Source organism: Pezoporus flaviventris, unplaced genomic scaffold (assembly GCF_033815535.1).
Source record: "Pezoporus flaviventris isolate CSIRO_AGI_PZ_B2104156 unplaced genomic scaffold, CSIRO_AGI_Pfla_v1 ptg000079l, whole genome shotgun sequence".
NCBI classification, from domain to species: Eukaryota; Metazoa; Chordata; class Aves; order Psittaciformes; family Psittacidae; genus Pezoporus; species Pezoporus flaviventris.
Window position 1 is genome coordinate 1 of NW_026892627.1, and position 13,757 is coordinate 13,757.

General features: G+C 65.6%; 2 protein-coding genes across 2 annotated transcripts in view; one reads left to right on the plus strand and one right to left on the minus strand.

Moving 5' to 3' along the window:
* Nucleotide 1: 1 nt before the first annotated feature.
* Nucleotides 2–2,345, plus strand: LOC133280092 (zinc finger protein 316-like). Its single transcript, XM_061474478.1, has 4 exons — nt 2–112; nt 409–535; nt 1,296–1,403; nt 1,505–2,345. The coding sequence occupies exons 1-4, from the start codon at nt 86–88 to the stop codon at nt 2,101–2,103; spliced, it is 861 nt and encodes a 286-aa protein (XP_061330462.1). The 5' UTR covers nt 2–85; the 3' UTR covers nt 2,104–2,345.
* Nucleotides 2,346–3,629: 1,284 nt separating this feature from the next.
* The window catches only part of LOC133280008 (SCO-spondin-like), a 30,758-nt gene continuing 20,630 nt past the window's right edge, over nt 3,630–13,757 (minus strand). The window contains 22 exon segments of the mRNA XM_061474291.1: nt 3,630–3,751; nt 3,863–4,013; nt 4,094–4,224; nt 4,321–4,381; nt 4,873–4,971; nt 5,069–5,274; nt 6,008–6,054; nt 6,130–6,266; nt 6,960–7,087; nt 7,166–7,339; nt 8,058–8,260; nt 8,349–8,487; nt 9,066–9,182; nt 9,266–9,427; nt 9,516–9,562; nt 9,665–9,817; nt 10,684–10,924; nt 11,004–11,135; nt 11,226–11,393; nt 11,855–12,052; nt 12,550–12,765; nt 13,291–13,514. Coding sequence (XP_061330275.1) covers nt 3,729–3,751; nt 3,863–4,013; nt 4,094–4,224; nt 4,321–4,381; nt 4,873–4,971; nt 5,069–5,274; nt 6,008–6,054; nt 6,130–6,266; nt 6,960–7,087; nt 7,166–7,339; nt 8,058–8,260; nt 8,349–8,487; nt 9,066–9,182; nt 9,266–9,427; nt 9,516–9,562; nt 9,665–9,817; nt 10,684–10,924; nt 11,004–11,135; nt 11,226–11,393; nt 11,855–12,052; nt 12,550–12,765; nt 13,291–13,514 — 3,157 coding nt within the window. The 3' untranslated portion in view covers nt 3,630–3,728.

Sequence of the window (13,757 nt, forward strand, 5' to 3'; positions counted from 1 at the left end):
TGGACTGGCATCACTGGTAGGATCTGGAGCATCCCACCACCGTCTGCCTGGATAAGCATCACCTGTGAATCCATCTGCTTGTGACATGCCAGGGCCAGGCTGCTCCGGCAAGGTGGGGGTCAGGCGCTGGTGATGAGCCAGCTCCAGGGCTGGGATTCCCATGGTTGGTGCCATTGGTGTGGTTGTCACAAAATGCCAGTGGCCCATGGAGCCGTGGCACAGGCAAGAGTGTGGCGGCTCCTGGCCTCAAGCCTAATGTTGCAGCCCTGTGCCCTGCCCCTCTGTGGCATGGGGTGCTCCTAGCTCTGCCGGTGCTGCCCGGGATGCAGGAGCCCTCAGTGCTGGCCGCAGGATCTCAGCAGAGGTGTCAGGCCCAGCCATGTTGACCCAGTGTGGTTCCCACTGCAGATGCTGGTGACATTTGAGGACGTGGCCATGCACTTCTCCCCTGAGGAATGGGCTTTGCTGTCTGGGTGGCAGCGGCAGCTCTACCGGGAGGTGATGCTGGAGAACTACCAGGCAGTTGCCTCGCTGGGTGAGGAGTCTCCTGGTGCTGCTGGGGCGGAATTCATCCCCTTGGGTGTGCACCCTTCTGGCCAAAGGAGGCCTTTGGAGGGAAATCCAGCCATGGCTGTTGTGGCTTGAGTGCTGGCAGAGCTGTGGTGGACATAGGGAGGGTTCGCCTTGGTGGTGCTTCCTGCGGAGAGTGGTTCTGGTGGGATGGGATAGAGATGGGAATGGGGTGAAGATGGGATGGGAATCAGATGCAGATGGGGGTGGGATAGGATGGAGATGAAAATGGAACAAAATGGAGATGTAATGGAATGCCATGAAGATGGGGATGGGATGGAATGGGATAGAGATGGAGATGGGACAGAATGGGGTTGGGGATAGGATGGAATGGGGTTGGGATGGGATGGGGATAAGGTTGGGACAGAATGGGGATGGGGATGGGATGGAATGAGATGGGGTAGAACAGAATGGCTATGGGGATGGGATAGGGATAAGGGTAAGGTAGGGATGGGATAGAGATAAGGACGTGATGGAGATGGGACAGAATGGGGATGGGGATGGGATGGAATGAGATGGGGTAGAACAGAATGGGTATGGGATTGGGGTAAGGATGAGATAGGGATGGGTTAGAGATAAGGATGTGATGGAGATGGGACAGGATGGGGATGGAATGGAATGACTGTGGGAGGGCAGACACAGCTGCAGCCAGGAGAGGGTGAGGGAGCAGATTCGGGAGGAGCCAGGGGGCACCATGGGAGCGCATGCTCTCTCTGCCGGCACAGGCTATCTCACCGTCAAGCCAGAGATCATTGCCAAGCTGGAGCGAGAGTTGACTCCATGTGCGACATCCCTGTCCCTGCCACGGCGCAGGCGCCGAGCTCCTGCACCAGGTACCAGGAGCAGCACCCCCTGCCCTCAGACCCAGCAGCTCTGGTCACCAGGATGGGCTGGGATTCCCCATCCCAGTGGTGACCCCACATCTCCTCCCCAGCTGCTGGAGTCACCCACATGCAACCGGAGGTCCCTGGAGTGCTGCCAGTGCCCACCACCCGGCTCCCAGCAGTGCCCAAGCACAGTGGGAGGCGTCAGCGGGGTCTGTCCAGGGTGAAGCCGCTCCCCACGTGCCCCGAGTGCAACCAGAGCTTCCGGAGCCGCGCGGCGCTGGACGTCCATGCACGGAGCCACTCAGGAGAGCGGCCCTTCACCTGCACCCGATGCACCCAGAGCTTCCCCTGCTCCGGTGACCTTGAGCAGCACCAGAAGAGCCACGTCACCCAGGTGGACCTTGACACTGGCCCCCAGAGCCCCAGTGCCTGCGCTGAGTGTGGGAAGAGCTTCGGCAAGAGCCGGGATCTGATGCAGCACCAGAACATGCACCGCGGCCATCCCTTCAGCCAGAAGCGCCTCCCAGTCACCCGCCAGCGCATCCGCAGTGGGAAGCGGCCCTTCTCTGCCGCAAGGGCTTCCACAGCAGAAACACCAGCACCGTCCCCCACCATGGCCACACCGTCAAGAGGGTCCCGCAGTGTGGTGGATGCGGCAAGGACTGCATCCAGGGGCAGCACCAGTGGGTGCACCAGGACCGGCTGATGGCACGTGCGGGTCCATCTCTGAAGCCCTTCCATGTAGTGGCTGTGAGAAGCGGTTTTGGGATGTGGGGACCAGATGCTGCACCCACAGCACCCACAGCACCCCTGGCCCATGACCTGGCGCCCCCCAGAACTGCTGCTGAGCAGCCCATGTCAGCTTCACCAGAGCACCCATGTGTGAATGGGGAGTGAATGGCAGCTCTTCCATCATGGACTGCCCTGAAGCATCCACACTGGATCCTCCTGGGAACGCTGGACAACCGCAGTTGGTGGGGAGGTCATGGGGACCCAACCATCTGCTGGGGTGGGGGGATGCAGTAAGCAGTCATGGTGCAGTCAGGATGGTGCTTGGGGCCGGGGGAAGTGGCTGCTTTACTTTCCCACCCCGACAGTGAGTAAAAAGCTGATGGGTGGTGATGACGCAGCAAGCGCTGCAGCAGTGCATGCGCCTGGCTCAGGGGGCTGGCGTCCCCTCGCTCATCCCTAGATCCCTGTCTCTGGTGGGGCATGGTGAGAGGTTGGGATCTGCCTGTGGGCTTCCGAGGGAGCTGGAGGGATGTGGGCTTGTCTTGGTGAGAGGCGCTGCCCATGTTGGGGTGCCAGAGCTCACCAGAACCAGCTGTGTCCCACCTTGTCCCCATCCCATCTCATCCCAATCCCATCCCACCCCCATGGCCCTGCCTGATGGAGCTCCCCAAGCCCCTCGCTCCCGCTGTGGCAGCACGTGGCCGTGCCATGGTTGGCAAAAGCGATGCTGGTTCCCAGAGTCAGCAACCCCCCTTTCCCTCCAGCCCCCCCCCCCCCCCCCCCCCCCCCATCCCGCACCGCTCTAATGAACAGACCACAATTAAGCGATTGGCAGTTTTAATTGAACCGCAGCATTGTGCTGTGTTGGTGCCCCTGGAGAACCCTCACACCTGTGGGACAGGCCTGGTGAGGCTTTGGCTGGCAGCAGTGGCTGGCAGCAGGACAATGGGGAAATGACACCCCCTGCACACCGGCACTGGGGACAGGCCCCCCTATCACCCCAAACCTTTACCCCACCCAGTTCCTCCCAAGACCCTGCTGCCCCCCCCCCCGTAGCCCTTCCTGGTCCCCTCCCATGTCCCCTTGCAGTCCCTCCTGGCCCACCCTGAGCCCTTCATAGTCATTCCCAGTGTCCCTCTCTGTCTCCCTCCAACCCCTCCTGGTCTTGCCCTGCTCTCCCCAGTCCCTTCCTGGTCCTTTCCCAGTCCCCCCTGGATCCTCATGGTCTCCCTGAACCCTCTCTGGTCCTCCTCAAGCCCTCCCCAGTCACCCCAGTCCCTTGCCATGCCTCCCTATTACCCCCTGAACCCTCCCACGTTTCTCCCCAGCCCTCCCTACTGCCCCCTGAACCTTTCCCGTCCCTCCGTTTCTCCAGTCCCTCCCATTCCCACCCCTGATCCTCCCCAATCCCTTCTCAGTCCCCTCAAGCCCCCCCGCGTCCTCCCCCCAGTCCCCCCGTATCCCCCGGACCCATCCCAGTCCCCCAAAATACCCTCAGTGCCCCCCCAGTGCCCCCCCAGTCCCTGTTGCTGGATGTGGGGGCTGTTCCCGCAGGTTTATTGCAGAGGGGAGCAGGGTCTGGAGCACCCTGGAGGGCTCTCAGCGGCGGGAGAAATCCCCACCTGTGGGAGAGGGGTCTGGGCTCTCAGGGTGCTGCACTCACAGCCGGGTGGGGGTGCAAGGCGTTGGGTGCTGCCCCGCAGCGGGGGGGGGGGTGGTTCAGGGGTGCTCACCCTCGCAGGGGCTGCACTGGCAGCTGCGGATGACGGGCAGCACCACGGGCTCGCTCTGCCCGCCGGGGCAGGGCAGCCGCAGGACGCGCACGGGGCCGGCGGGGTCCAGGCGGTAGCTGCAGCACTCGCACACGCTCTGCAGGTACGGCTCCTGCCGGGACGCGCTGCGGCTTGCACCGGGTCCAACCGCGGACCCCGACACCCCCCCCCCCTCCCCCAGGCCCCGCTGACCTCGGCGGTGACGGTGGTGCGGGACGGGCAGTGCCCGGCGCAGAAGGAGACCTCGACATGGCGCAGGGCGCAGGGGCCCTTGGAGATGGTGCGCAGCTCCGTGAGGCGCCGGCACGCGGCGGGCGGCTCCTCTGCGGGACGTGGCACAGTGTGGGGGACACCACGATGCCTCAGTGCCGCGGGGTGCTGGCGGGTGTTGGACCCACCGTGGGATGTGGGGACCTTACCCGGCCACTTCTCCCGGCACACAGGGCAGCAGCCCCCTGGCTCCCGAACCTTCACTGTGCCCTGATGGGATGGCGGGGTCAGATCCCACCATGGGAGACCCCCGAACCACGTGTGACCTGCACCCATGGGACCTCCTCCCCGTGTGGGACCCCCAAGAAAGGGACCTCCTCCCCATACGTGTCCCCTTCTTGTAAGACTTCCCACCCTTGTCCCCTCCCCACCAGGGCCTTCTCCACACACATGTGCCCTCCCTAGACATGCATCCTCCCCGTGAACACTACTGCCCACAAGTGCCCTTTTCCCTACGCATGTCCCCTCCCCACGTACACCCCATCCCCATGTGCCCCTTCCCTATGTGTGACCCCTGCCCAAGTGTTCTCCTGCCTCAAATACGTCCCCTCCCCACACATGCCTCCTGCCCATGCACGCCCCCGCCGTATGCGTGTTGCACCCACATGCACCTGCTCCACACATGCTCTTTTTCCCCACACGTCCCCTCTTCTCGTGTATCTCCCCCTCAATGTGTCCCTCCTATATCTGACCCCCCACACCTCAGGGCAGGCCAGTGGGGCACAGCCAGCAGCAGCACAGGTCACTCTCCCATCCTGGCAGCGGCATTTCTCACACCCATCCTGCCACGTGCTACCGGCCTGGGGGGGACAACAGAGGGCTCAGCCCGGCCATGGGGGGACACAAGGGGCACCCAGACACGCAGGACCCCCACCCGCAGCCCCTGTCGCTGCTGACCTGGTGCAGCTGTCCACGATGCCGGCACTCACAGTGAGCGGCCGGGACACAATGTCGGGTGCTGTTGCGGTAGTACCCGGGCTGGCAGGCACAGCCAGGGGCCAGGGGGATGCTGCAGTTATGCCGAGGCTCCTCAATGTCCCCGCAGCTCTGGTCACAGCTGTCCGGCATTTCAGGGCCCTGCCAGCGCTCACCGGCAGGACAGGCTGCGTGTGGCACAGGGACATGGCACCGGCACCGTGTGGCCTCAACGTGCCCAGGGCAGGGAGTGGAGCCGGGGGCACTCATGGCAGGGGGGAGGTTGGAGGGGCTGTGGCACATGGTAGGCCCCTGGCACTCTGCCCCTGCACACTGGTACTGCCAGAGCGGGTGATGCTGGGAATGCTGCTCACCCGTCCCACATGTCACCAAGCAGGAGGACCAGGGTGACCATGGGGACCACAGGCAGGAGATGTGGGGCTGTAGCATGGGGGCATGGCACAGGGAATACGGCACAGGGACTATGGCATGGGCACCACAGTGCAGTGAATATAGTGCAGGGAGCATGGCACAGGAACAGTGGCATGGAGAGTGCATCACAGTAATGGGGACCACAGTGTGGAAACCATGGCATGGATATGGGAACCATGGCACAGGGAGCACCACACAGGGGCCATGGCACAGGCATGGGGACCACAACACGGGGACCCTGGTGTGGGGACTGTGGAAAAGTGACATGGCACAGGGACCATGGCATGGGAACCAGAACACAGAGGGCATTGTGGGGACCATGGCACAGGCATGGGGACCACGGTACAGGAACTACAACACAAGGACCATGTCACAGGCACCACGTTGCAGGAACCATGGTATGAGTATGTGGACCATAGCACAGGGATGCAAGAACCATGGCATGGGGACCATGGTGCGGGCACAGGGCTGGGATTTTGGGTCTCTCACCATTACATTCCTCCTGGGAGCAGTTGAAGGTGCCGTGGATGCAGACACTGCAGACACAGGTGACGGATCAGCACTCCCCTGCCAGCCCCCATCCCACGGTAACCCCCATCCCCAGCACTCACCATCGGGTGCAGCCGTGCTGCAGGCTGGTGCCTGGTGGCAGTTCCAGTGCCAGGGAGAGGTTATGTGCTGCGGCCAGGGCGGGGGGCAGGTGGCAGCGGCACAGTGCAGGGAGGACACAGGCCCCGTCCTGCAGCACCTGTGAACACCAGTAGGAACGGGACGCAGGAAGCCCCCCTTGACCGGACCCCAAAACACAAGACCCCCACCCAGGAGGAAGTGGTGTGGAAATGGGGTCCCCACGGTAATGGGGGTTCCCTAGCATAGGGGTACTGCCTGGGGTGGAGAAGGTTCCCTGGGGTGAAGTCCCTGGGACGGAGATGGGTCCCTAGGGTGGCAGGGCTCCTCAGCATGGTGTGGGGTCACCAGGGTGACAGTGGACTCCCCAGGGTGACACTGGGGTCCATGGGGTGACATCGGGGTACCCAGGGTTGGGGGGGATCTCTGGGGTGAAATTGGGGTACTTGGGGTGGTGGTGGGTTCCTGGGCTGCAGTGGGAGCCCCAGGGTGGTGTGGGAACCCTACAGTGACATTCCTGGGGTGACATTGGGGCCCTCAGGGTGGCAGGGGTCCCCAGTGGTGGAGAAGAGTCCCTGGGTGGCAGCTGGGTCCCTGGGGTGCAGTGGGGTCCTTGGGGTGCAGTGGTGTCCCTGGGGTGATGAGGGTGGGTCCCTGGGTGGTGGGGATTCCCCACGGTACAGTGGTGCCCCTTGGGTGGCAGTGAGGTCCCTGGGTGCTGGTGGTTCCCAGGACATTGAGGGGTCCCAGGGTGCAGCAGGGCCCCCGGGTGCTGCTGCGGTCCCGGTGCCCGTGCCGGTCCCGCTGTCGGTACCTGTCCGTGCGGGCAGGCGCAGCCGCGCTGGCAGCTCTGTGTCACGCAGCGCGCCCCGGGGCCGAGGTGCGCGCAGTGCCGGGGGCAGGCGTTGGCGCAGGGACCGAGCCGCTGCCCGCCGGGGCACTCTGCGGGGCGAGCGGCGGCTGCGGCACAAGGACCGGCCCCCCCAGGCCCCGCGCCCCCGCCCGGCGCCCACCCCTTACCCGGGGAGCAGTTGTGGGCGCTGCAGACGCGGTGCAGCAGCAGCAGCGGCGGCGGCAGGAGGGGACACGGCTCCCCCGGCCCGGGCAGCAGCTCCCGGCGGCGCTCGGAGGTGCCTCCACCGCAGGTGGTGCTGCAGCGGCTCCACGGGGACCAGGGGCTCAGCCGGCAGCCGCCTGCGGGGTGCGGGGTCAGCGACGGGCCTCGATGGCCACCATCCCCCTGGCATCCCTCCATCATCCCTGCATCGTCCCACTGTGCTACCACCCCTGGCTGTCCCACCATCATCCCTCCATTGTCCCACCATCGTCCCACCAACCTGCTGTCCCTTGGTGTCAATCATCCTGCCGTTATCCCACTGTCCCACTACCATTCCACCATTGTCCCACCATCTTGCCGTCATCCCACCATCACTTGCAATCCCACTGTCTCACGATTCTCCTGCTGCCCTACTGTCCTGCCATTGTCCCGCCATCATCCCACTGCTGTCTCACCACCATCCTACTGTCATCCCACCGTCACCACACCATTGTCCCACAGCCCCTGGCTGGCCATCCCAACATCGTCCCACTGTTCCACCATTGTTCCGCCACCATCCAACCATCATCCCACCATCATCCCGTCACCATCCACCTTCCCACCACCATCTCAACATCCCATCATTGTCCCACCATCGTGACTGCCCCACCATTGTCCTGCCATCATGCTACCATCCCACTGTCCCTTGTCAGCCACCATCCCACCGCCACTCCACCATCAACACATCATCCCTTGCTGTCCCACTGTCCCACTATCATCCCAGCATTGCCCCATCAGCCTGTTACAATCCTGCTGTTCCAACATTTTTGCGGTCCCACCATTACTCCACCATCATCCCACCACGCTGGCACTCACTGGGGCAGGGCTGCAGGTTGCACTCAGCCATCTCCTCAGTGTCAGTGGCACTGCAGGGCTCCCCCCCAGTGCTCTCCTGGCACTCACGGTGCCGGGAAGTGTTGCCGCCACCGCAGCTGCGGGAGCAGGGGCTCCACGGGGACCAGGGCCCATAGACAGGACATGACAGTGCCGGGCAGGTGAAGGTCCCGTTCCTGCAGGTGCTGTGCCAGGAGTGACACCAGCATCAGTCTTGGCCCACGGGCTGTGCCACATAGCACAAGGCTCCCATCGCACCATGGTGGCACCCACCAGTTGTGGCAGCCGTGCTCGACTGCCTGCCCTGGCCACAGCTCCCGGGTGCCATTGGCAGTGGGCAGCCCGCAGCGACACTGGTCCACTGGCACACACAGCCCGTCCTGCAGCAGCTGTCCCAGGGGGCACCGGCACCCTACGGGCACAGAGGGGCAGGGCTGCAACGATGGGTGCTGTGGGTGCTCCCAAGGACATGGTGGGCCAGGGGGGCTTCACCATGGGGATGTACATGGGTGCACTGGGGGGCAGCCGGTGCTGTGGGGCAGGGTTGATGGGGGAGGGCCTGTGCTAGGGTCAGGGGGAGCATGCTATGGGGTGGGGTTTGCTACGGGGCTGGGGCCATGCTGTGGGGTGGGAGCTGTGCTATGGAGCACAGGTGTGTACTATGGGGTAGAGGCTGTGCTATAGGGCAGGAGCTGTGCTGTGAGGCAGGAGGCCATTCTATGAGAAGTGAGGTCTACTATGAGGCAGGGGAGCATGTTATGGAGTGGGGGATGTGCTAGAGGGCTGGGGATGTGTTATTGGTCAAGGGGCCATACTATGGGGCAGGATGCTGTGCAATGAGGTGGGGAGCTGTGTCACGGAGCACAGGCATGTGCTGTGGGGTAGAGGGTGTGCTATGGTGCAGGAGGCCGTGATATAGGGCAGGGGACTGTGCTATGGGGCGGGACACCACCCTATGGGTCAGGGTCTGCTGCAGCTCCGTGCACGTACCCAGTTCACAGGGTCCCTGCAGACACTCGACATGGGGCCAGAGGTCAGCGCAGGCACGGGGGCACCGGTTGGCGCAGGACACGGTGAAGACCCGTCCACGCTCATCACACCCCTCGCCTGGGCACATTGGCGAGTGTTAGGGTGAGGCACTGGCGCCAGCACCGGCATCGCCACCAGCACCCACCGCATGCGGGCATTACCTGTGCAGACAGCGATGTTGCAGCTCTGGGTCTGGGCACGGGCACCGTGGCACTGTCGGTCACCCGCCGGGTGCAGGGGCCGGCGATGACGCAGGCGGTAGCCACCGCTGCAGGGGTCCTGGCAGGGTCCCCAGGGCCCCCACGACCCCCAGAGGCAGAGGTCTGTACAACACGGAGGTCACTGGCACCGCGGGGACCCGGCCTGACCCTCGTCCCCTCACTGGGTCCAGTGTGCAGCGGGAGCACTCACCATCACAGGGGATGTCCTGGCACTGGATGCCCTCGGGGGTGCAGGTGCTGTGGGGACACGGGTGGGTGGGGACCGCGGTGGCCCCCATCCTGATCACCATCTCTGTCTCTATCTCCCCGTCCCCCCCCCACCCCAGTCCCTTCACCGACCATTGCCGGCAGGGTCCCTGCATCCAGCTCTCCCCCAGGCTCCCGTTGCCGCCCTCCCGCGGGCACAGGGCCGGACAGGGCCCCTCGGCACATTCCCGGCTCTGCTCCTGCGGGCCCTCGCATGGCACAGCACCCGCCACTGCGATGGGGGTCCTGGGGGGACACCGGGGTCACCCACTGCATGGAGCGGCACGGCAGCACCTGTCCCGGGTGTCCACTGGGTGCTCCGTGTCCCCCCACGGGTGCCACATGTCCCCTTCATGCCATGTCCCTGGGTGCTGTATCTCCTGGGTACAGGTGTGCCAGGCGTCTCCCCTGAGTGCCATGTCCCCCTCAGGTGCCATTTCCTCCCCTGCAAGTGCCACGTGTGCCCTCCAGGTGCTGTGTCCCCCTTCAGTACCATAAGTGTCCCCCATGTGCCATGTCCCCTTCCCCCAGGTGCCATATGATCCCATATGTCCTCCTCAGGTGCCATGTGTCTCCACTGGGCGCTGTGTCTCCCGAGTCCTCCCCAGGCGCCATGTCCCCCACCAAGTGTCCTCTGGGTGCTGTAAGTGCCTCCCACGTGCCGTGTGTCCTGCCTCAGTTCCATGTGTCCCCCATGTGCTGTGTCCCCCGCCTCGTGCCAAGGTCCCCTAGGTACCCTGTGTATCCCTGGGGTGCTGCCATCCCTTCCCAAGTGCCATATGTCTTCCAGGTGCCATGTGTCCCACCCGGGTGCTATGTTCCCCCACGTGCCATTTCCTTCCATGTCCCATGAGTGCCATACGTACCTCTCTCATGCTGTGTCCCACCCATACAATATGTGTCCCCCATGCGCCGTGTCCCCTCCCAGGTGCCATACATCCCCCGGGTGCCATATCTATGGGTTCTGTATCCCCTGGGAGCCGTATCTCTCGTGTCCTCTCCAGGTCCCGTTTCCCCCTGCCACAAGTGTCACGCTTCCCCCCCGGGTGCTGTGTGTCCCCCAGGGTACCATTTCCCCTGTGCGCGCCATGTGTCCCCGCGGCCGGTGCCACCTGTGCCTGTGCTGCCGCCCGTGCCCGCAGGTGACGGTGCAGGGCCCCCACCGGCCCCAGGGGCTCCAGCTGCACTGGGGCTGGGGGCACCCGTCGCGGACGCAGCGCAGGCGGCCGCTGTCACACTCGCAGCTCTCGCACCCGTCGCGGTGGCGGCTCCCGGGCTCCCACCCGCGCCCGGCCGCATCCGTGCACTCGCAGCGGGCGAGGGGCACGCAGCCGCCGTCCTGCTCCAGCGACCCTGCGGGGCACGGGTACGCGTGGGGACACGGCACCGGCGTGGGGCTGCGGGGCCCCGAGCCGAACGGGGCCGCACTCACCGTTGGGGCAGCGGCAGCCGGGCCGGCAGCGCTCCTCGGGCCCGCAGGACAGCCCCGCACGCAGGTCCCCGCAGTGCCGCGGGCACCGGTTGGCGCAGGGCACCAGCACCGTGCCTGGGGGACAGCTCTGCCCTGGGGGCGGCACCGACACACACCGGTGACCCCGGTGATCCCAGCGACTGACTCCCGGTGACTCCCGGTGCCCCGGTGCCGTGTCCGTACCGCAGGGCTGGGGGTTGCAGAGCCGCAGCTGGTGCCGCTCGCCGGGGCAGGGCTCACCCCCGTTCTTGGGAGGGGGCCGGGTGCAGGAGCGGCTGCGCAGGGAGCGGCCCCCCCCGCACGTCCGGTCACACCGTGACCAGGGGCTCCAGGGGGACCAGGCGCCGTCCACTGCATCATGGGGCGGGGGGGGGGGGGGTGTCAGGTGTGGGGCGATGACCGGGATCCCCAGATCCCCTGCAATGTCCCCTCATCAGCCCCCTCTGACCCCCCACAACCTCCCCAAAGACCCCAAGCCCTCCAATCCCTTTCAACATCCCCCCAAGCCACCCAAGCCCACCCCAACAAGCCCCCAAAGTCCTCCAAGACCCCCAAACTCCTCCAAGACCCCCCCAATTGCCTCCTGAGCCACTCAAGAGGCCCCCCAAACCCATCCTGAGCCCCCAGTCCCTCTCCAAACCCTTCAACAAACACCCCAATCCCACTGAGACCCCCCAACTTCCCACAATCCCCCCGAGCTCCCCAAGCCCACCCCAAGCACCCCAACAAACACCCCAAGAAGCCCCTCAATCCCCTACCAGCCCCCCCACCCCCCCGCCCCGAGCCCCCCAACAGCCCCCCCAGCCCCACACCGGTGCAGGGGCGCAGGCCACAGGCGCGATGCTCGGTGCTGGCGTTGCCGATGTCGGGGCACCAGCGCCCCCCCGGGCCGGGGGGGGTGTACGCCCGCAGGCGCAGCTGCAGCCCCCCCCCACAGCTGCGGGAGCAGCCGCCCCACTGGCCCCACGGCATCCACTCGCAGTCGCAGGCCCCACCGGGGCAGGGGGGTGCTGTGGGACCCCCGCCCCCATGAGCCAAGGGACACAGCTCCCCATCTATGGCCCCCCCAGTGCAGCGTGGCAGGATGTCCCCCCCCCCCCATAAACCACACATTCAGTGGGGCAGGGCCCCCCATAGCTCCCCAGTGCAGTGGGGCAGGAAGTGTCTCCCCCTACTATAGCTCACCCTTTCAGTGGGGCATGTCCCCCCCCATAATGCAGTGGGGCACGGTGTCTCCCTCCCATAACTGACCCGCACACTGGAGCAGGTTCCCCAGATAGCACACTGCTGCAGTGGGGCAGGGTGTTCATTCACTCCCATAGCCCACCCTTGTAGATGGGGCAGGACCCCCCCAGTAGCTTCTCTGTGCAGTGGGGCTGGGTGTCCATCCCGCCTTGCCATAGCCCACTCACACAACGGGGCAGGCTCCCCCCCGTGGCCCACGCATGCCGTGGGGCAGGTTCCCCCCACAGCCCCACACGCTGTGGGTCAGGCCCCCACGCCGCACCGTCGCAGTGGGGCAGGTTGCAGGTCCGCTGCTGCTCGCTCTCCCCGCTGCAGTCCCCAGCGCCGCTGCAGGAGCGGTTGCGGCTCTTGGTGGCTGGTGCCTCGGGGCGGGTGCAGCTCCTGGAGCAGGGGCTCCAGGGGGACCAGGGCCCAAAGCCTCCCTCAGCCTCAGCGCTCGGGGATGTGGGGCTGGGCCTCGGTGTGGGGGTGGGCATGGCTGGGGGTAGAGAACACGGTGACACCTCCAAACCCCCGTGGGACCCATGGCCCCGTGGGACAGAGGGGATGGGGATGGGGATGGGAATGGGAGCCACGGCAGGGCAGAGGCAACGGGGCTGCGACTCATGTGGATCGTGACATGGGAATGGGGATGGGACTCATTGCAGGGCAGAGGGGATACGGCTGAGACCTATGGCCTGGCATGATGGAACCAACAGCAGAGGGAATGGGGATGTGCTGTGACCCACAGCAGGGGGACAGGATGAGGCTGTGACCCACGGCAGAAGGTCTGGGATGAGCCACGGCCCACAGCAGAAGGGCTGGGGCTGGGCTGTGACCCGTAGGAGAAGGAATGGAGATGGCCTGTGACCCACGGCAGAGGGGACACAAGGGGCTGTGACCATGGCAGAGGGGACAGGGAGGGATGGGCCATAACACATTGCAGAAAGGCTGTGACCCATAGCAGAGGGGACAGGATGGGGCTGCGACCCATTAGAGGGGCTGGGACGGGGCTGTGACGCACCAGGGCAGTCGGGGGTCCGGCAGTACATGGTGTCAGTGCGGGCTCCGGTGCAGTCCCGGCCGCCATGGGCTGGTGTGGGGCTGGTGCAGCCCCTCTGGCGGGTGCTGAGCCCCAGCCCCCCGCATGTGGGCGCACAGGGGCTCCAGGGGCTCCAGGACCCCCAAGCCCCATCCCGCCGGCAGCCCTCCAGCTCCGTGCAGTTCAGGTGGCCGTGACGGCACGTGCTGGGGGGCAGCGACAGGGTCGCTGTGGGGCTGGGGGGCAGCAGGGTGGCGGGGAGGGCAATGGGGTGATGGGCAAGGGGAGCTGGGTGCTGGGTGAGGGTGGAAAGGGGCTGGGTGATGGGAGGGGAAGGACCATGGGGTAGGTGGTGGTGGGGAAGGGTCAATGGGCTGTGGGGAAGGGATGTGGGGTAGTGGTGGTGTTAGAGAGGGGTGGGGAAGGGCAGCGGGGTGACAGGGAAGTGC

What these genes read in the sequence shown, in the direction of transcription:
- LOC133280092 (XM_061474478.1), top strand. Translation starts at nt 86, where the DNA reads ATGCCAGGGCCAGGCTGCTCCGGCAAG. An exon ending in GGCCAGGCTGCTCCGGCAAG is followed by an intron (nt 113 to 408) that starts GTGGGGGTCAGG and finishes TTCCCACTGCAG; the next exon opens with ATGCTGGTGACATTTGAGGA. An exon ending in CCAGGCAGTTGCCTCGCTGG is followed by an intron (nt 536 to 1,295) that starts GTGAGGAGTCTC and finishes CTGCCGGCACAG; the next exon opens with GCTATCTCACCGTCAAGCCA.